Genomic DNA, 20,660 nt, shown 5'->3' on the forward strand with positions numbered 1-20,660 from the left:
AATTTTAAAAACCCTTTGTGGTACTCCTCTGGGCAAAGGCGAAAACCACCCAAACCTCAAAGTGTGCTATACAAGGCGGCACGCACTCCTTGAACATGTGTCACACTCTCTATTATGGGAAGAAAGTGATTTTCTGGTTGCTGAATGAAATGAAAGGCAGCCTGTGATGGTACTACTAAGTTCCCGAAGAATTTTCCAGGCACGTGGTATGCTTTAAGAACAAGACAGTACTGGTGAGGCCTGGTCAAGTTATTAGACTCATCCGATAGCAGCTGAGAACAGCCACACCTGTAAGTTGTCTGTTCAAGCAAAAGCTTGATCAAATAGCCCCAAACGTAATAAAAACGTGGACGAGTCATCAATTATGTTAGACCTGATGTCTGATGCCAGCTCAGAAATATCCTCTAGTGGCGGGAAGTTATCAATTGGAAGACATTCCACAATGTCTGAAATTAAACTTTCATGGTGCGAAGATATTTTCAACTCCTTTAGGAGGTCAGCCTTGTCATCTTCTACGTTTTCATTGTCCGACAGTTTGAACAGTTTCTTTATCCAGAGGTGTTTTAGTCCTGAGGTGAACTGATGCACATTTGGGTTTGTGTTGTGGCTCAGCATTTGTCGTATATAGCTCCAAAAACGTTCTCGAGTGTGTCTTGCTGCAGGCGTCGTGTAAGTAAGAACTTAAAGTCATGGCTGCTTGAAAACTCATCCCAGAGCATGAGGACACTTTTTATAGTAACTTGCACCCAATGATGGCTTATGGCTGCCTCCTACTTTGGAATTGCCATGCTGAAATCTATCCGAGTTACTGGTGGAGAAAATCAAGTATTTGAGATTCTCCCTTCAGAATGGCATGATGCAACTTCTGCCCTGTCTTCTTGAATTTTTTAGCTATTTAGACAATCAAAAAGTATGCACATCCTATCACAGAAATAGGCTGTAGCCATGGCTGCCTCAGAAGTTCCTTTGCATAAACAAGAGATATGATTACAAAAAAGATTGAGGCACTCAGTACCTGTGGGGCACAATTTTCTTCCATGTTACAGAAAGGTTTTTGAATAAATGTGTCTCTCAGTAAGTTTCGGAGTCACTTGCAAGCTAATCTCATAGATAGAACAATGAAATTCAACAATAGAAGACCGCTCAATGACCTCATTTCCAATGCAAAGTTTGTGGGCTTGGAGATTGCTCTTGGTTGTTTTGGGAAGGTGCGGAACATCAAAGACAAAGTAAACGTGTTCGTTGTCAACTTCAAAAAATGGCTTATCACCACACACACCAAGCTTACGTTTGAAGCCCCCTAACCACAGACCACAGCCTTTACTGTGAAGCCAACAGTCTTAAAGGGGCGATGCACTGATATTTGTATTTTGCGCAAATACCGCTTAGAACGAATCCCTGACGTTAATGATCCGTAAAATATACCCGTTCGTTTTCACCACACGCAATCGAAGTCGCAGAAAAAAATAAAGAAAAACGAGCAGAGTTCACCCCCTCAACTCGCAGCCAGAACAAGCGGCCCCGTGATCTGGAGCCGAGTATATGCCGCCAATGTTGATCGTAGCCACGCGCTGGGATTGGCAAAGCACAGGACACGCGCTGAGTTCCAGACATTGTTATGGTTCGGCTGTTGTCGTCATTGCAGCGATTTGACACAGGACACTACCCGAATGTTTCTCGAGCTATCGATTATCACGAGCCCAAATCGAGTGTCCACGCCATGCTCGGGTCCAATCTATGAGCCGTAATCAAATATCGTCACTGGGCGGTACTGCTACCGTCCAGCTATGTCATCAGGTTTTTCGAAGGAAAGATTGAATAAAAACACTGGGTTTTGTCCTCGAAATTACAGCGCAACAGAGGAGTTTCTTGGTCAGTGGCGTCGCGTGCGAGTATCCTTGAGTCCCACTAGTGCCAGTAAGCTCGTGTAAAGTGAAAAACATTCCAATTGAATATCATTGCACCGCCCCTTTAAGCTCCCGAATGAGAGAAATGAGGAGACTGCGTTAAACAGAAGACGTTGTTGGAGTGTGCACAACAGTGTGTGCAAACGCACCTCCTGGAAATTTCAGACAGCATAACAACCAAGGCTCATTCTGCAATGTTAGAGGTTCGTTTAACACCGTCATCTGTAAACCCATGGACAATGTCGTCTGCAAGGTCGTAAGTTAAATTCTTTTTTTTTAACAATCTCATCGAAAATCAACATGCACACACGTTCAAGTGCAGCCAGACAGCCCGGCAGAAACAACAGCGCGAGAAGCTCGAACCGATCGGCACCACGAATTCACGCCGAGCATGCGAGCACGCGGGCGGTCATGCGTCACCTTGATTGATGCAAAGTCGACCGAATATGATGCAGCAGAAAGCACAGATGACCGGCACGCACGGCACAGACGAACGACGCAGGGACGAGCAGAGGCCATGCAGAATGATGCAGAGGCGACGGAGTGCAGGCAGGCAGGCCATGGCAGGCGCCATTCATCACGTGGTTTTTGTGACGTATTTGATTTAATCTATTTAGTCGTTTTAAGTACTTTAAACAATTTTAAAGCATTGCCATTTAAAAAATAAATACTTTTCACAGAAAGAGTTTTAATTAATTTTAACCAAATTGTAGAAAAGCGCCACGTAGCGGAGGGTATGAAACGCACTATCTGGGCCGCGAATCGGCTCCTGTGTCCTCTCTTTACGTTTACTATATTACTCTATGTTAGCATCAGCAACATGGCGGCGGCCTAGGAGCGGTTTTTGGAAAGGTGTTAAAAGTGCGCCGGCGACTTCCCCTTTCTCCAATTTCGGTGGCGCGCAGTGGGTGACAGCGGGTGTCGATAGGGCGCGTGGCAAGCCCCACACCCTGTACACCACCCGCTCACGCAGCTTCGAGGCGACAGACTGCGGATAGCTTGTTACATAGAACTGACCCAACTGGGGTCACCCATACGCGCCGAATCGCAGCGCCCCGCCGGCGGCCCAATAGACCATTTGCAACACTCCCAAGCGCCCCGGCCCGCACTCGAGAACGGTGTTCCTTCAGCTCCCTAGTCATCGCTAAATTCAACCAATTCCACGGTTGCAGAGTTTTCAGCCAAATTCGGAGTCGCCTGAACAAGCGCCTGATTTACCCCAAGGACCTGTCATATCACTTTTAAAATTTCTTGTCAATGTCAGTATTTTTGATACTGTGCATGCAATCCACCTTTTAACCTGGCTGAGCTGCAGCGATCTCTTACATATTAACATTCTGGTGATTGTTGTTTCAGCAGGAATTACTTAAAAAGCCGAGAATTCACAACAACAAAAACGAGGATTTAGCTCAGAGTCCGCGAGGCTGCTTATAGCACTTTTAGAGTTTTTAGCTTAATATCAGCGTCTTTGAAGCTGTATGAGAATGATTATAATGTAAAGGCCCGTTCACACTCTTGCAACCGAGTGCGACCGAGAGAGACCAAACCGGTTTTTAAGCCTCTTGCGATCTCTTAGGACCAGCTCCGCTCAGTGCATCCGGTCCCAAGAAGTCTTTCTCGGTCGTACTCGGTTGCAAGAGTTTGAACGCGCCTTAAGAGATTTCTGCAGCCCATCCAGGTTGAAGCGCGGACAGCATGCACGGTATAAAAAACGCTGACATTGAGGAAAAAATTTAAAATCGATATGTCAGCTCATTGAGGTATATCCGGCGCTTGTTCGGGGTGACTCCGAATTAAGCTAAAAAACTGTGTAACCTATAGGATAGGGTCGAAATTACCGATAACTAAAGGTCCCATCGGCGCTTGGGGGATATAGTAATGTTCTATTACGACCTAGCCTCGCTGTCCCCCATTGCCCCTCGGTTGATAGGTGTTACGTCATGCGGCCGGCGTGCGGGTGCGCGCCTTGGACGCCCTGGAAGCTCTTACCATCGACTTTGGAGACCTGTGGACGCGTATTGACTACGGTTCTGTTCTTCGGCCTGCCACGCCGTTCTTGACGCGCAGTCGTCCTACCGTGCCATCGGCCCGTAAGCGCACGGTGTCGCCACTCCTGTATTCACAACATGCATGCACAACAACGAAATGGCTTTGTCATTTTTTGCGCATCACGCACACGTTCTTCATGCACATGCGCCGAATGACCTGGCGTGCCCTACACGAGGCAGAACGGGGGTTTCAAGGATGTTTACCCCTCGGAAAAGTGCCGAGGGGCTGAATTCACTATGCTTTCTTATATATAACCACTGCGCGATAATAAGCGTGGTGGCAGCAGTGATTTCGACCCATTTTTTTAAGTTCTGGAAAGAATACGTAAAGTGTAACGGAACCACGTTACACGTTAGTCGAAAGAAGTAACGTGAGCAAGTTACCGTTACCGTTTTTGAAATTTACCGAGTACGCTACCACGCAACCTGAAAAAGTAACGCGTTACCGGTAACGTCGCTACTTGTAACACGTTAGTGCCAACACTGAGAACAATGCGCTGATACAGAGATACATCAGTGCAAAGTTATGCTCAAGTCAGTGCTGCATAGTTCTATTTGATTTAGCCATGCAAAATATTTGCCCCCCCCCCCCCCCCCACCGGTCTTCATCCACTAACCAGCGACTCTAGGCTGAAATGTCGTATTTATTGTTGGGAAATGCGCAGTTCTTTAGGCGGAAATCGGTTACGCTAATGAATAACAACATTTCCTCACCGCAATTTATGTTCTGTATTGTGCAGTTCTTCGTGTTCAATGCACACGACGAGCGCGGTATTCCATTCAACGAAGGGACGATACTGACGCTGTTGCTTCGGGTTGCCGAGATGTCAAGAGGGGACGGCACCGCTCTCGGGATTCTAACAACCGAAGAAAGAGACGCCTGGGCTGAGGCCCATGAGAGACTCTGCCAAAGTAAGCTAAATCTTATTTCTGCTTCATTTTTATTTCTTTTTTCACTATACAGGCCGGACTATGCTTAGCGGAGTGAATGTTTGTGCCCATCAGCATGGGTTTATCAAGAGACGTTCGGTTGAGACCAATCTCTGTATCAGTCTTAATTATTAGCGACCTTATGTTTGTAATTGTTGTCAACTTGATGGTATTTATTTTGGCCTTTCGAAAGCTTGCGATAGGGGGAACCATAACTTTTCATTGCTTAAGTTTTCACTGATGGGGTTTTTCCCGGTTATCTTAGGGTGGTTTGAAAGGTACTTGACCGATCGACCCTGTGTTGTGCTTATTTTAAACTCCTTATCTGATTCTCTTTGTCCGTTATCAGGGCTCTAATTTGAGACCACTACCGTTTCTTTTAGAGCGCAGCTCTTAGGGGCCCGTTTCCAGCCTGAGCGGCGTCGGCGTCGGCGTAACCGGGGGGGGGGGGGGGTCAGGTGACCCCCGAGGTCACGTGACCCCTTCCCCGAGGTCACGTGACCCTCCCAGGATACGTGACCCCCCCCCGAGGTCACGTGACCCCCCCCCCCCCCCGAGGTCACGTGACCCCTTCCCCGAGGTCACGCGACCCCCCGCCCTCGAGGTCACGTGTCCCCACCCCCCCCCCGTGGTCACGTGACCCCCCCCCCGAGGTCACGTGACCACCCCCCGGTCACGTGACCGCCTCGAGGTCACGTGACCCCCAAGTCACGTCACCCCCCCCCCCCGAGGTCACGTGACCCCCTCCCCCGAGATCACGTGACCCGCCGGGGTCACATGACTACCCGCAGGTGACGTGACCCCCCTCAGTACCCTTCCCTACTCCTCCTCAAGAGCTGCGCTCTAATTCGGCGTTACAGAGATTTGTAAACGGCTTTCATTTTTTTTAATCAATTAATGAGCTACTTGTGCCGTCAATTCAAGGGTGTGGTTATTCGCTGATAGCATAAAGACTTTTATGAGTATCAGATCGATTGATGATTGCGAAATTCTACAAAGTGATGCCTCACGTATTCTAACCTTGTGCTTGGGAAATTGTTTGGTTAAAAATCTTGATAAAATGAAGGTCTTGTCTTTCAGTAAATAACGTGAGCTTGTGCCTTATTAATATTACCTTGATGGTAAGTTTATTGCACGAGAGTCAATGCTTCGCGATCTCAGAGTATAATTTCATAGTTCTCTTTCGTTTAGTTGTCATCTCACTCACATGGTCGGTTCTGCAGTTCGAATGCTAGAAATGATTAATCCTTTAACTAGGATGTTTGCAAGTCATGCTTGTATCCTTCTTTTATTTTGCTCTTTTATCAGATCAATCCCGAAGGAAAAATCCATCAATGTAACCCTGTTTGGCAGTCAATGTTTTCTAGTGGACCGCTGACTGTGCCTGACTGTACGTCAAGCATGTCTGATTGGCCAACAAGTTACTCTGACCGACAGTCAAACTCCTGTCACACTCCGCTTGTCGAGTTTCTGATGGTTCCTGGTGGCAGTCGGCCGCCGCGAAATGCCATCAAGAAGTCTTGGTGGCGATTCTGATTGTACATCGATTGTCTCTGACTGTACGTCAAAAAGCTTTGACGTGCAGACAGACGTAAGGTCAAGGGACATAAAATTCGTTCGGATACCACTATTTCGCCAAATCTATGAATACGAAAAATATTCTATGCACGAGAAAACGATTTCCGGACGCCCATAAAACCGCTGATGTTAGAGATATGACACGCAACCGACCGACGACCCTGATCAGAAGCCCGCCGAAACGCCGAACACGCCACTTTCGCTTCGCCCGTAGAGGCTTCGCCAGCTTCGCCGAGCTTCCATGAACGATCGCTCTCGACTCGTTTTATTTGCCCGCTTGCTCCAACCTGTCGATCCTGCCCAAGCTCTACAATGTCTTATGTTTTAGTAGAATTTCTACTCGACAAGACCCAGCCTGTCGTGAGTTCCGACGATGTAAGGAACTTTAGCGGTGTAGTTGAAGACGACAAGGTGTACCAGGTCTACTGGGCCAGAGACGCGCGAAGCAATGGATTGTTTTACGACGCGAAACTACTCTACATGGCAGATGAGTAGAACTGCAGTACGGCGATTGATGTAGGAGTGCTTTGCATAAAATGCTGAAGGCTTAACTTTCATATACAGCCGAAGCATTCTTTAGAGACATGCGCTCATTGTCGGAATCTCGCGCTGCAATACTAAAATGCTCCTGACTCGGTCCGAGAGGTTTGGGCTAGAAAGTTAATACCTTTCTATCTGGCATCGGCTAATGGCCTTACCGCTTTGTCGCACCTCAGTATTATTGTTTCATGAAGAGTGCAGACAAAAAGCATTCGCGAGCGTAGTTCAGATATGTCTGCTGCTCGCGTTTGTCCGTGGAAGCCAGCGCTGTCTGTCGTAGCATGCATGCCCGCTTTCTAGCTTCAACGGAGTCGCATAGGTTTTGTGAATAAAAGTGTAGATGGTCGTCCCGAAAGCTTCAGACATCGAAGGCGTTTCTTTGAAACATGCTTACGGTGCATGTGGTCCCGTTTATAAACGAATGTCCCTTTTGCCTGAAAAACGCAAATTTCAAAGGGGAAAAAAAACAAAGGACGGGCACACTTTTCCTGATTTTTGATGTCATGAATTACAATAATTTTAAGGATTTCTGAAGCGTTCACAGCCATGCAAGATGGCCACCTCGGCTTGTGAACCGTTTCATAGCCATCCAAGATTGCCACCTCGGAATTTGAGCTTTGTATAAAGAGTAAAGCTATACGGCACTCCGGAGTGCACTTTGGACGGAAAGGGCTATACGCACTCCGCTGAACTCGTATAAAACGAATGGTCGAATCGAGTTTCCTAAACGATGGCATAGCATAGGGGAGATTCCACTTCCGGACGCGATAGCGAACGGACGTGTCATGCATCGCTCCTCGCCAGCGGCGGCGGCCGTTATCGGCCGCGGTGATAACGTTGCCCCCGTTTTGAAGGAGCATCGTCTGCAGCTGCCGACATTGCCCACCGGTGAAGCGGCGAAACTCAGCGTGGTCCTTCACGCTGACCTCGAAGGGAGACCTTACCGCCTCGAAGACTTCCGGGACCCGTTGAAACAGGTGGGCGTCTTGTCAGACGTGGCGGGTCTGGGAGCCTACCAGATGAGCCACGTCTGGCTGCTCAAGTTGCGGACGCCGGAGGCCAAGGCGAAGCTGCTGCAAGCCAGGAGTCTTCAGGTGAAGGGGAAGACGTGTCTGCCGGTCGACCCCAACCGGAGGGAGCTTCGCGTCAAGCTCCACTGGGTTTCCTTTGACGCGCCTGTGGACTCGATACGGCGAGCCTTCGAGCCTTTCGGGGAGGTGAAGGAGGTTTCCCGAGAGAAGTGGAAGGTCGACGGCTTCGTTGACGTCGACTCCACGACCGTCGTTATGCGCCTGGCCCTCAAGGAGGGCGTTGCCCTCGAGAGCCTCCCGCACCAGCTCCGTGTCAGCGGAGGCAACGTTTTGGTCGTAGTTCCCGGGCGGGCGCCAATATGTCTCCGTTGCCGTCGCACGGGGCATATTCGCCGCGACTGCCGGGCTCCCCGGTGCACGGAGTGTCGCGCCTTTGGACACGAGGCCCGGGACTGCATCAAGACGTACGCCCGTGCGGCCTCCAGCAAGGTCACTGAGGAGTCCACGGAGCTGCTGATGGATGAGGACGAGGCTGAGCAGGCTGCGTCCCCGGCTACGTCAACGGCGAGCGTAGCAGCCACTCCCGAGGGTGTCGCGGAGCCGTCCGAAGTCGATGCCACGCCGGTTGCTGGAACGGCTGGCCGGGCCGAGTCTCCGGACGTTCCGTCCGTCGAGGCGTCGAGACCTGGGAACACGGCCACCGGCACGAGCGACGTCACCGCCCCTGACTTGTCAGGGGAATCGCCCATGGAAGACCAGGACTCTTCGGCAAGCGGTGCGGCCTCGAAGCGGACGCGGGACGACGGAAGCGGGGACCCTAACGTGACGAGCCAGGAAGAGCCACCCTCCAAGGCAGCGCCCCTCTGGAGAAGGCGGCTCCAAGTCAAACAGAACATTCCTGTGAAGGACCAGAAAGGGGCGCAACCATCCCCCTAACCTGGAGTGGCCGGTGGCTTTCGGACGTCGAAGTCCGCTTGTTGGACGGCCAACTTCTCAGAACTTAAGGTAGGCACCATACGGTCTCCCTTTCCCTGAATGGCAATTCGTCTCGAGGCAGCCTTACGCGTGGCCACGATTAATGTTCGTGGCCTGTCAGCCAGGCGTAGGCAGTGCCAGTTGAGCCGTTTATTTTCTGAGAACGAGCTTGATATTATTGCCGTTCAAGAAACCAAAATTGAAAGCCAGGAACAGACTGACCGTATGGTGCGAATTTTTCAGAATTATTTTAACGTTTGCGTGTCGCATGCTGTTGGGTTTTCCGCCGGCTGTTGTTTGTTTATTCGGCGGTCAATTGGAGTGGTAGAAACAGCCGTGCACTCTTGTGGTTCCGGGCGATTTGTTTACTGCGATTTTTCTTTTTCTAACGCTGATTGGCGCGTTCTCTGTGTCTACGCGCCGAATCGCGAAGGTGAACGCAGTTTTTTTTGAAAGCCTGAGCACGTATCTCGATTGCGAGCGGGTAATTGTTTTCTTGGTGATTTTAACTGCGTTTGTAGGCCACAAGATCGAGCGAGTCATGCTCCTGTTCGAGACGCGAGTTCCTTTTCTTTGAATGACCTTGTTTCGGGGCATTGCTTAGAGGACGTGGCGGCCTGTATGAATCAGGGAAATGTACAGTTCACGCATTTTCAAGGCCGGAGTCATGCGTGACTGGATAGGGTCTATGTTTCTCTTGATCTTTTATCTCTTTGTAGCGATTACTCTGTTAAGCACATGTCTTTCAGTGATCATGCGTTAGTCATGTTTACTCTTCGCAATAAGACAACATCACCTAAATGGGACTGGGCACTATGGAAGCTCAACAGTAGTATTCTTACGGATGAACCTTTTAGAGGAAGTGTGAGTACTCTTTTTGAAAATTTATATCGTAACGATAATGCATTGTGGGCTGTTCGTTGGGATCTTTTTAAAGAAGAAGTAAAGATGGCTGCAATCGAGAGAAGCAGCACCCTTAACTATCAGAAAAAGAAAGAAGAGGATGTTTTACGGCGTCAGTTAAACGGTTTTGTAACACTATAGAGAGCGCAAATCCCGGTGAATTTGTGCGCGAAATAAAAGAATGTAAAAGTAAATTGGAACTGATCGATGTCGAGAAATACAGAGGAGCGATAGTAAGGGCTCGAAGCGACAAGCTGTGGATGGGTGAAGCTCCGACGAAGCGCGCACTATGCGACGAAAAAAGTTACGCGCAACGTAACGATATCAGGGAAATCTGTTACGGAACCACGGTGACGCGTGACAGGGCGGTTATTGAAAGGGCTTTTGTGGAGCATTATCGAAATTTGTTTGGGCGTATCGCGGCAGTAGACGACGGGTTCGATGCGGATTTTTTGTTTTTGATGCCCCAGCTGGAACAGCACGTGTGCGACAGCCTAGAGGTGCCTATCACCGTGCCGGAAATCGAAGCTGCCATCGATGAGCTGACGAGTGGAAAGACCCCAGGGCCGGACGGCCTTGGTGCCGATTTTTATAAGTCTTTTAAGCATGCGGTGGCGCCTACGCTGTATGAGGTAGTGACCGAAGCCTATGAGAAGCAGATGTTACCCCTATCTTTTCTTAGGACGCACACTGTGCTTATCCCTAAGTACAATGATTCGGTGAAACTCTTGTCAGTGGGATCCTACAGGCCGATTACTTTAACAAACGTTGATTATAAAATTTACATGAAGATTTTAGCTAAAAGATTACAAAGGGTTATTAAAGTACTCGTAGGGCCGCATCAGACGTGCGGCATAAAAGGCCGTACGATTTGCACGAATATACATGTAGCTAGAAGCGTTTTAGAATGCTGCGACGCCTTTCAAGGCCGAGTAGCAATGTTGCAACTCGACTTTGAGAAAGCGTTCGATCGTGTTTCGCACCAAATACTTTTTCGTATTTTGGAACACGCCAATGTAGGGTACATTCTGTTAGAAGGTTTGAAGATGGCTTATAAAAATTGCATTACAAGTTTAGTTGTAAATAAGAGAGTTACAGAAAGCATTGAGATACGTTGTTCAGTTAGGCAAGGTTGCCCACTTTCGCCCTTGCTTTTTGCTATATTTTTAGAACCGTTTAGTTTGAGACTTCTTCGAAACGATAACGTACGTGGTTTTAAGCTAAACACGAATGAAGTAAAAGTCCTGTCGTATGCGGATGATCTTGCGGTTCTTTGCGTGGATCAAGAAAGTATTCGCGAAATTGTCAAGGTTGCCTCTTCTTTTTGTGCGAAAACCGGGAGTGTCATTAATTGGGACAAAACGGTAGGGTTTTGGCACGGTGATTGGGATAGAAAACCAAATGTTTTTATGAATGTTAGGTGGGAGAGTTTACCCACCAAGTATCTAGGTGTGCCGTTAGTGCATTATCGTGACAGTACTTCATACTGGAATGAAGAGACTCAGAACGTTAGAACAAAGGCGGAAGGGTGGAGGGGGAAGGATTTGTCTATTTTCGCGCGTTCCATTGTGTGTAATGTTTTTTTGATTGCGAAGATTTGGTATGTCTTACAGGTACTCTATATGTCTCGGGCCAATGTGCAGAAGTTCCACAGAGTTCTTGCTGTTTTCTTATGGAACTCAAAATGGGAGCGCTGTGCCCGCACAAATCTTTTTCGTTCAGTGCGAAGTGGCGGACTAGGGCTAGCACATTTATTTATAAGGCAAATTGTTTCGAGATTTATGTTTCTTAGGGATCGAAACGACCCCTTCTTACGTACTGTAATTCAAGTTCGCCTGCAAAGTTTTCTGCCTGAATTTGTTGTGTCATCCGGTGTTGTAATAGGCGCAGGTGTTCATGGGTACATGAAAGAAGTTTTATGGTCTTTCCGCATGTTGAAAGTCCGTTTTTCTATGGAATATTTGGCAACAGTTTCAAGAAAAAAATTGTATAAAGATTTAGTCGATGTTTTGTTTCCTATACCATTGTATAGATCATTATACTGTGTCGGCGGTGGTTTAGACGTACTAAAAAGAGTGAAAAGAATGCCGGTCAGGCCATGTGTTAAAACCTTTTTCTTTCAATTACATTGTGGCGTTCTTCCGGTGAAAACTTGGCTGGAGGAAAAGGGTTTATTTGTCCCCTGGTCCACTAATTGTTTATTGTGTAAAAAAGCCGAAACCGTAGAACACGTGTTTATCGAATGTTGGGACGCTGTGTTCCACTGGGACATCCTCCAGCGCACCCTCAAAAAAGATTTACCTATCAACCCACGCGGTATTCGTTATCTGGCTGTGAAAAATGAAGATGAAATTCCGTATGATATGATTATGTTATTGAGTCTCCACAGTATGTGGAAGACGAGAATGAGTTTACGACACGCAGACGTGAATGTTCGCACTGTGCGTGAAAACTTTATTGAAAACATTGTCTATGTAAGAGAAGTTTATCGCGCCCTCGCCGAGCCTCCAGACTGGTTACCACTGTTGGATCAGTTGGCCAGTTTTAAACGCTTTTAACCGCCACGGCCTTCGTACGGCTGAAGTGCTTTAGCCTTTTCCTTTTGTGTGTATTGTAAAAAAAATCTGTCTAAGCAGGCAATAAAGAAAAAAAAAATGGCATAGCATAGGGGTTAAGGTGTCCGCTTTGTACGCAAGTGGACGCGGATTCGATCCGCGGGGGACCTGTTTTTTTTTTTTTTCTCAGACATTTTGTTTTGTCAAGGCATTTGGCGATATTTATGAGTGTGTATAGCTTTACTCATATAAATGCGGCCCTTGTTGATGAAATTCCCTTGGCAGTGGCAGTCAGATGTCATCTGATGGACCATCAGGGCACGTTCCACCAAGGCTGCTGACTGGCAGTCAGTGTCCCAAATTACGTACCTTGATGGAATTTTCAATAGGGATACCATAGTTTGGCGCTATTGTGTGGAATTTACTTAGTGCGCACGATGCAGCGAAAGTTAAATATGGTCAGCGGCGCCTTGTCCGTGTAATTTAGGAGAGCTATATAGGGCGAAGGCTTTTTTATAGTTGGGAACTTCTTGCTAAATTCCGCCTACAAGGTCCATCCACGAGAAGGCTGTATCGCGATATAATATTTTTGCACAAAGGACTTCACAGCGACATTGACTCTCAACTTTTGTGCACTGTGAATTTAAACGTTCCCGCTCGTTCTAATAAAACTGCTTCTAATTTTTACCGTCACAATCAATACATGGCGTCACCGATAACAAGAATGCAAACCTCTGTGAAAGCTTTAGTCATAGAGACCTAGACATTTTCGACAACTTTGTGAATTTGAGAAGGAGGCTGCACGATATTATATTTAATCTATTGAGCGTTTTCACTTCTTATCAGGTGTAAGATCAGTGCCTCCAGTAAAATCGTCGCTTATGTTCAAGCACGATTTATAGATGTATTACTTTATATTTTGCCACGTTACAGACCTATTCTGGTTGTTTATTGGGAACAGAATAAAGTTTTAATGATTATTATTATGATTATGTACATCGTGGCAAACTGTGGGTGCCAACAAACGATCACTTAATCTCACGTGTTTTTTTTTTTTTTTAGTTGAAATATAAAGGCTTTTATAAATACTTGTAGTCTGGAAAGGTGTGGATATTTGCGACACTACCTTAAGTGCTGAAACTTGGAGCCGATGAATTGTGCTTCCAATGAAATTCCGAAAAAAGCCCATATACGTTGTATTCGCGCTAACAGTTGCGTTATCGGTCCACCTCGTACTACGCCCGATTCGTTAAAGCCACGCTTCAGTCGTTCTCAAGGAAGTCACACAGCTCAGTAAGTTCAATCAAACAGTTTATCAACTCACGTTCCGTCTTTCCCAAATTCCGTTCTCCTCTGGCTGCGGCAGCAGCCTCTGGACTCCCTCATTGGTGACTTCTCTACCAAAGACTCTGACTGAAGATCGTCAAATCAAGACTGTCTGTGAAGAACCCAGTGAATGCTTTCGAATCAAGACTGTTAAAGGAAGACTCTCAGATCAAGATTGTCTAAACCCCCGCTTGCAACCTCCTTATATAGCCAGCCCGACCCCTTTTCCTGCCGCCCGTCCTAGCTCCGACCGAGAATCTCATGCCCAAATAAGGCCACGGGCGAGCGCCGCGCGCCTGTCTGGCGAGAAATCCCGGCCCGGTACTGTAGCGCGCACGTCAACGGATGTTCGCCGATAGGCGAGTTGGGCATGCTATCCCAGGCGCTGTTTACGTGGCGGGTTTCAAAAAGTCCCAGACTAGTGGGGAATGTCGGCTGTGGCACTGGACATGATGGAGGAGTCACCACGTGTTCACACCTGCGGGGAATGTGGGCTTCGGCAACGGAGATGTGGAAGCAAAGCCAAAGGTTCTCCTCGCAGTTTCGCGCAATGTGCATGGTGTGGTTCTTAAACACACCTCAAAATTAACTATTGTTTGTTTCGTTAAAGCAAAAAAAAAACATAATATTACGATTATATATGTAAGTGTATTTTTTTACAATGGTCGAGAATTGGCCATTGCGTCTTTTAAACAAAATTCAAATTTGTTTTGGGCAACTTGGTAGAAAAATCAAATTGTTATTGTGTTCTTTCAGTGCCCTACGCGATGGAAGCCGATGAAGAGTACAATGCTATATTGCATCACGTTGCCTGGGTACAAAATCGGAATAAATAAAAAATAATACGTATGAATAATTTACATAAGAACTGTTTATCCTTTCCTTCATTCCCCTTTTCTAATATGACGTAATTTCGTACATATGTAGAGTTGTAACAAAACAATCTTATACGTATGTAATTCATTAAGCGAAAAGTAGGCACTAACCAAACGTTTAATAAACATTAAACCCGACGTTTCGAGACCAGTTTGGTCCGACAATATCAATACGTAGAGAATGCAAGAATGCTGAATTGTGTTGTTTTTTTTTCTTTTTTTGTTCTTGAATGAATGTTTTTTTGCTAACCAAACTACACGCAAAAAAAACACACTCTTTAAATTTGACTTATATATTATAATATTCACATGGGCACTTACATTGCATACTTAAGTTATAAATCTTACACCTGGTTTACTTCTTTACATTCTCTCAGGTTAGGCTAAGAAGATAGCAACTGCATAAACATTAACTTAACATTGAAAATATTAAAGCATTCAACGGAAAAGAGGCAAAATACGAAGCGTTCAAGATTTTATTATCTTACAATTTACGCACTTAACAGTCAAAGATTGGATTTGATCGCATATATTTCTATGTCTTTATATTAAAACAACTTTGTATGCACTTTATGTTCCAACACATATATGGTACGACAGGGAGAACTGAAATTTTAGTTCACGAACCAATTATTAAAGCAATTAAGAAAAAAAACGCTATTGTTTCTTAGATCAATTTCTGTGCTGTTGTTAAATAAAAAAAGTTCATTTCTCGCTTTATCACTTTCTGATGTATCAATTGCGACAATCGTTTTGGCTTTCTTGGTTCATTAAGTATACAGTTGTATTGCTCTTCCACTAGTGTGATATACCTAGAAAGAAGGGAAAGACACTGAAAAAAAGATGAGATAATCTCAAAACTTCCTATCATAGCTTCACAGACATAGCGACATATACCCTGATCACTGCTATTGCACAAGGAGTAAACAGCTGAGAGTATAATAAGCTACATTCAGATTAAAGCATACAGATCTGGTTTAAAATAAAGAACACTTTGTTCGCACCTCTTGATTGCTGCAACACAAAAAAAAATGCACTCCATTGTCACTTAAAGCCTACGATCACTGGACGTGGCTCACTACGTTCACGTTTCCTTCTTCGTGATTCATATTTTAAAGTTATTATTGAGCGATGGCACAATTTAATTGATTACTGAACGCTAATAAAATGCGAGGATTCACCTCTCTCTACAATTCTTAAGGTGTTTGTGGTCATAGAAACGCTGGAGCGTCTGCTGCCCCGCAAAGACCTAAAACAACGGACCGTGTTAGCAGGGTGAAACATCGTGCGCAATGTGCCCCGGCAGACTGCCTTTTTAGCTATTAAGATATATTTTCAGCTTCGCCATCCGCCGAGTTCCCTCTGTAGATTCCAACCGTTACTTCTTCCAAGTACTTTGCGGGACACCAGACGTTCGAGAATATTTAAGTGAATAGGAAGTAGGCTCCACCTTGGAATTCCCGGAATACAATTGCAGAGCCTGCAAACTTAGAGGTTTTCTTTTTTTTTTTTCTTTTTTTTTTTGTGGTCAAACCCAGGTAAGCTCTTCCGTCAGCGCAATTTTCTTCTCTTTTTTGTACGTTGGAGCCCACGAGGGTGAGACCTCACCTAAGGCTTGTGCATCTCATAGCACCAGACATCGAGCGGATCATTTATTTTTGTGTGCGTATTTTTTATGCTGCGTTTCTTGTGCTTCGGCAGATTATGCACTCACTTCAATTGAACGAAATCTCCATCCACTCAGCGTCTGTGCTTCACCAAATTTTAAAGCGGAGACGCACAAACTTGGGCCTCCCTGCTCCTAATGCTTACTATGAAACACACTTTCAACAGTCTTCCACCTTCTCTAAATATGCAATTATCATCATAATGTAAACAAGTTAGCCAATAATAATCGATCCCTGAAAGAAGGAAATAGCCTGACTAGTGCTTTTAAACGACGTAGTAATAAAGAAACAAGAGGTGCACGTTGTTCGTGCCGATGTAAATATAGTGCAAAACAAGTCAATTGGTTTTCAATTTTGTGTGAGTGCTAGGACTGCGGCTTCACTAGTCGTAGCTTGAAACATAATTTAGTTTGTGGGAGGCGAGGGGGAAAATATTTATTTAAATTCAACATCTGTTCCCGTTAGGATTATTTTTTTTATATTTAATAAAGTGCACAAATTTTAATATAAGCTAAAGGTAACCCAGAAAAAATGGTAAAATATAAATAAAACAAGTGGCTTCGTAAAATTTAGAAAAACAGTCAGCGTTATTTTTTGTACCTAATATTCCTAGGCCAACGCATTGGATGTACCTTTCTGTTTTTGAAAAGCCAATCTGGTTGATCATGTCATTAATGTCGCAATATATTATAAATATAACATTCACTGATCTTCTGCAGAAAAGGTATCTTATTTTCATACTTAGCAGATCACAATCATCTCAATTGGCTCCTCTTTACAAAACTTTCATCCTAGTGTACCATACAAAGCTTTTAAGTGCATTTGTTTAACAGGATTAAATGTTTCCAACTCCTTATACACCCATAGGTTTATTGTCGTACTGAAACTAGTTTCCTCTAATAAAAAGCAGCACCGCTCCAAGACCTCACGAACGAAACATGTCATTTTAATGCTTTTCTATGATCGCATGTAATACAGACGTCTTCTACTGCGCGTGTTTCTGTGTGTGAGAGAGAAGAGATGGCGTCCGAGCCGTCCAAAGCTTCTGACGTGAAATTTAAATATTGAATTTAAATAGATTAAATAAACTGAGTTGTGAAAATTAAAATTGGCAGATTTTATTAGAACAATCGTTAACGGCATATGCAACGCTTGGTCGCAGGTCCTAGGAACGTTGCGTCACTACAAGCCATAAGGAAGTCTGCAATGGCGGTGTGCCTTGACCGCAAGCTGCACAAATCGGAACCTTACGAGGTGACCTCTGCCGAGCAACTTTGCACGGGCGGGCAAGACGGCGAAAATGCAGCTAACCGCTGGTGTGACAAAACTGTTCAGGTGATTGAATGAAATGAGGCGCAGTCTACCTTGTGAATCTGCTTTTGACGACGGTTGTGCTACGCATTTTTTGGTGCTCCTAGTTGTTTTATTTTCTTCGCTGCGGAGTTGAATGCCAAACAATACAGTAGACGCATTCTGTTTGCATCCGCAATAGCTGAAAAAAAAATAACACAAGTATCTGTTAATGCGTAAAATCCCGCTGTACTCTATACACTACAGTACTAACTTTATAAGAAATAAACATAGTCCCATATAACGTTGTGATTGTTAATCGTAAGCCAACACAAGCATGTGCTCGAAAAATGCATAAAGTCGGATGGTTAGATATTTTATGGGCCTTAATGTTTTTTGTTGTTTTTTTTTTTTTTTCGAAAAGTATAGCGGAAAATGTTTCCTTTAAATCTAGCCGAAATTTTTCTGCTAAATTTAGCGGGACATTATCCAGCTAAATTTAGCGGGGAAAATCTCCTGCTAAATTTAGCGCGAAACTAAATTTAGCGCAAACATTTCCCTGCCAAATTTAGAGGGACATTTTCCCGCTAAATTTAGCAGGAAAAATTTCCCACTAAATTTAGCGGGCTAGACTCCGCGTTAGGTTTAGTGGCGGAAATGACGTCATGGGTTCGTGTCACGTCACTCATGAAAAAATTTAGCGGCAGGGGGAGAGGAGGAGGGTACGAAGAGGAGGAGGGGTTAGGAGGAGGAGGAGAGGAGAAGGAGGAAGATGATGGGAGGAGGGTAGAATAGGGAGGGGGACGAGGGTCATACTCTCCCCTCCATACCCTCCCCTCCTCATAAGCTGCGCTCTAGTTTCGCGTTAGAGAGATTTGTAAACGTCTTTCATTTTTTAAGGGTGTAGCGTAGTGTTCTTGTTTTTAGTTCAAAATAGTTCAAGTTTCTTAATGAACACATAAAATCAGATAATGCGTTAATGTCACTTTTTCTTCGACCCGCTTCCTATACCGTGCTTGATTGGCTCATTGCTCGAATTAAAACGTTTACTACGGGCAAAGAACCAACTTAGCATTCGAAGATGCTTTCCATCTTAAATACAGTTTGTTGAACCTGTTCTCACATGGAGATGCTCTAGCAATGTCGAATCGTGTTATTAAGATTCTAATGTATTCCTGCTGGACGCGTCCACAGCATTATTGTTGACACCTGCACAGCATAAACTCTTCTTTTGTCCTCCGTCAATAGAGAGTTTTAGTAGATCGTTCCCATGACTCCGATAACGATATCCCGATACTTCGCCACCGCCTCCCTTGCGCATGCATAGTATCGTTATCGGGGCTATCGGAGCTATCGGAACGATCTACTAAAACTCTCTAATAACGCCATCTTAAGCTACGGGCAAAAGCCGATCTTTAACAAGCACTGAGCAGCGAATTTCCAGATAAATATTAGTTGAGCGTCATCGAACAGGCTCGACTTATCTCTCTCCAAAAGGTGTTACGTCATAGAAACACTACAACACGCCTTTTGCTATTGTACTCTTTACCGCGAGAGTAAGGAACTGGAAAGTTTTCACTCTCTTCTGAGCCAAGAAACACTAATGGTTCCTGATCTAATCAGGCCGCAGACATCACTGTTGGCACTCGTAAGGCCAACGAGTTGATAGAATCGCCCCCTTCAGAAGAAAGAACTTGTCCAAATACTGTAGAAAATACAGCCACGTGCAGTTTCACCGCCTAGCACTAACCTCCGCTTTTTTGGGAGCACGTGTTACGTCTACTTGCCCTTTCTCCCTGACAGTGCACCGTTAATGACGAGATTTTATGAGTCCTTCTTGTGTATAAATCTTCTGTTTTTTAAAGGTGGAAGTGGATAATATGGTATTGTGCTATATTGATTTTTAAGACATTTATGTGTGTTTTTTTTTTTCTTGTTTCGCTGCTGAGCAATGTAAAACGGTGGTGGAGCATTTTCAGGTAACCTTTGTTAACCATTTGCCCTCCAACTGTGCCTCAAAGTGTAAAAATAAATAATAATAACAGTGATAATAATAAAAGAATAATAATAATATTAATTCCTATGATTATTATATTAGTCATTCTTGTTATAAGTTGGTTTTAATATATATTGTAATCGTGCTTGCCAATAAACGTTTCCTGCACTGACTCGTTCAGAGAACTTAGAGAACCAAACATCGTAAGCTTCGTTTAGAGTCCACAAGTTGTAGTGCAGTAAAACTTGCCATGGCAATCTCTCCAAGAAAGCTGCGTTCTTTTTCTCCGAGTATCTTCTTCCCGATCCGCTCCCGAAAAAGCAGAAAAGAAAAGTACGTACAGTTAGCGCATAACCTTCTGCAGTGGGCCTGCCGGATGATGTGATTGCAAACACGTACGTGTGGAATTGTTTAGCTCATTCTAGGAAAAGAAGGCCTTACGGGATTTCTTTTTGAGCACTCCTCGATTGACGGTACTGTGATGGCTGCGCTCGTTGACTACTGCATGGCTTACAAGTAAGTTCACCTGAAGACCAATATTATTTAATAATTGTTGCACTGTCGTTTATACTGCATGTAGGTCAAAGAGTGTGTTAATTCTTTATCTTAGTTATCTCGATATCCACATGGCCATCCGCAGCCACAGAATTGCGTTCTCATTCCCAAACTTGAATTTTATCATCTTGGAGTGGAACGCGTGAGCGCCAGCACGGTTGGGCATTGCAGTTTATTCGAATCTGCGGAAACGTTATGCAGATTTTGGCACCACAAAGTGCGCGTTGTACTATACGTAACATGGGCGAGCTTTTTTCTTTCTTTTTTTTTATCCTTTTAGCTTCACTTATTTGCACTGATGTCTACTTACAAAAGCAGATTAGCGTTGGTCAGTGTCGCTCACATTTCTCGAGCAGGAACAAGCTATGTCATCTTGGTGGCTTGACTCTGCACGCTCCAGTGAATCTTTCGCCCGAGAATGTCTCGTTTTAGAGGATTTCGGAGTGACGCCGAGCGACGGCGAGCTGTACACTAGCCAAGATGA

The 20,660-nt window shown here is 45.1% G+C and overlaps 1 protein-coding gene across 1 annotated transcript in view; it reads left to right on the forward strand.

Annotated features, from left to right (window-relative positions):
* Positions 1–20,660, forward strand: part of LOC8050858 (carnitine O-acetyltransferase-like) — a 76,593-nt gene that overhangs the window by 39,828 nt on the left and 16,105 nt on the right. The window contains exons 7-9 of the mRNA XM_040223022.2: positions 4,696–4,867; positions 17,498–17,670; positions 20,037–20,137. Coding sequence (XP_040078956.2) covers positions 4,696–4,867; positions 17,498–17,670; positions 20,037–20,137 — 446 coding nt within the window. The remainder of the gene's footprint in view (positions 1–4,695; positions 4,868–17,497; positions 17,671–20,036; positions 20,138–20,660) is intronic.

This window comes from Ixodes scapularis, unplaced genomic scaffold (assembly GCF_016920785.2).
Source record: "Ixodes scapularis isolate PalLabHiFi unplaced genomic scaffold, ASM1692078v2 PGA_scaffold3__209_contigs__length_174095766, whole genome shotgun sequence".
Classification (NCBI taxonomy): Eukaryota; Metazoa; Arthropoda; class Arachnida; order Ixodida; family Ixodidae; genus Ixodes; species Ixodes scapularis.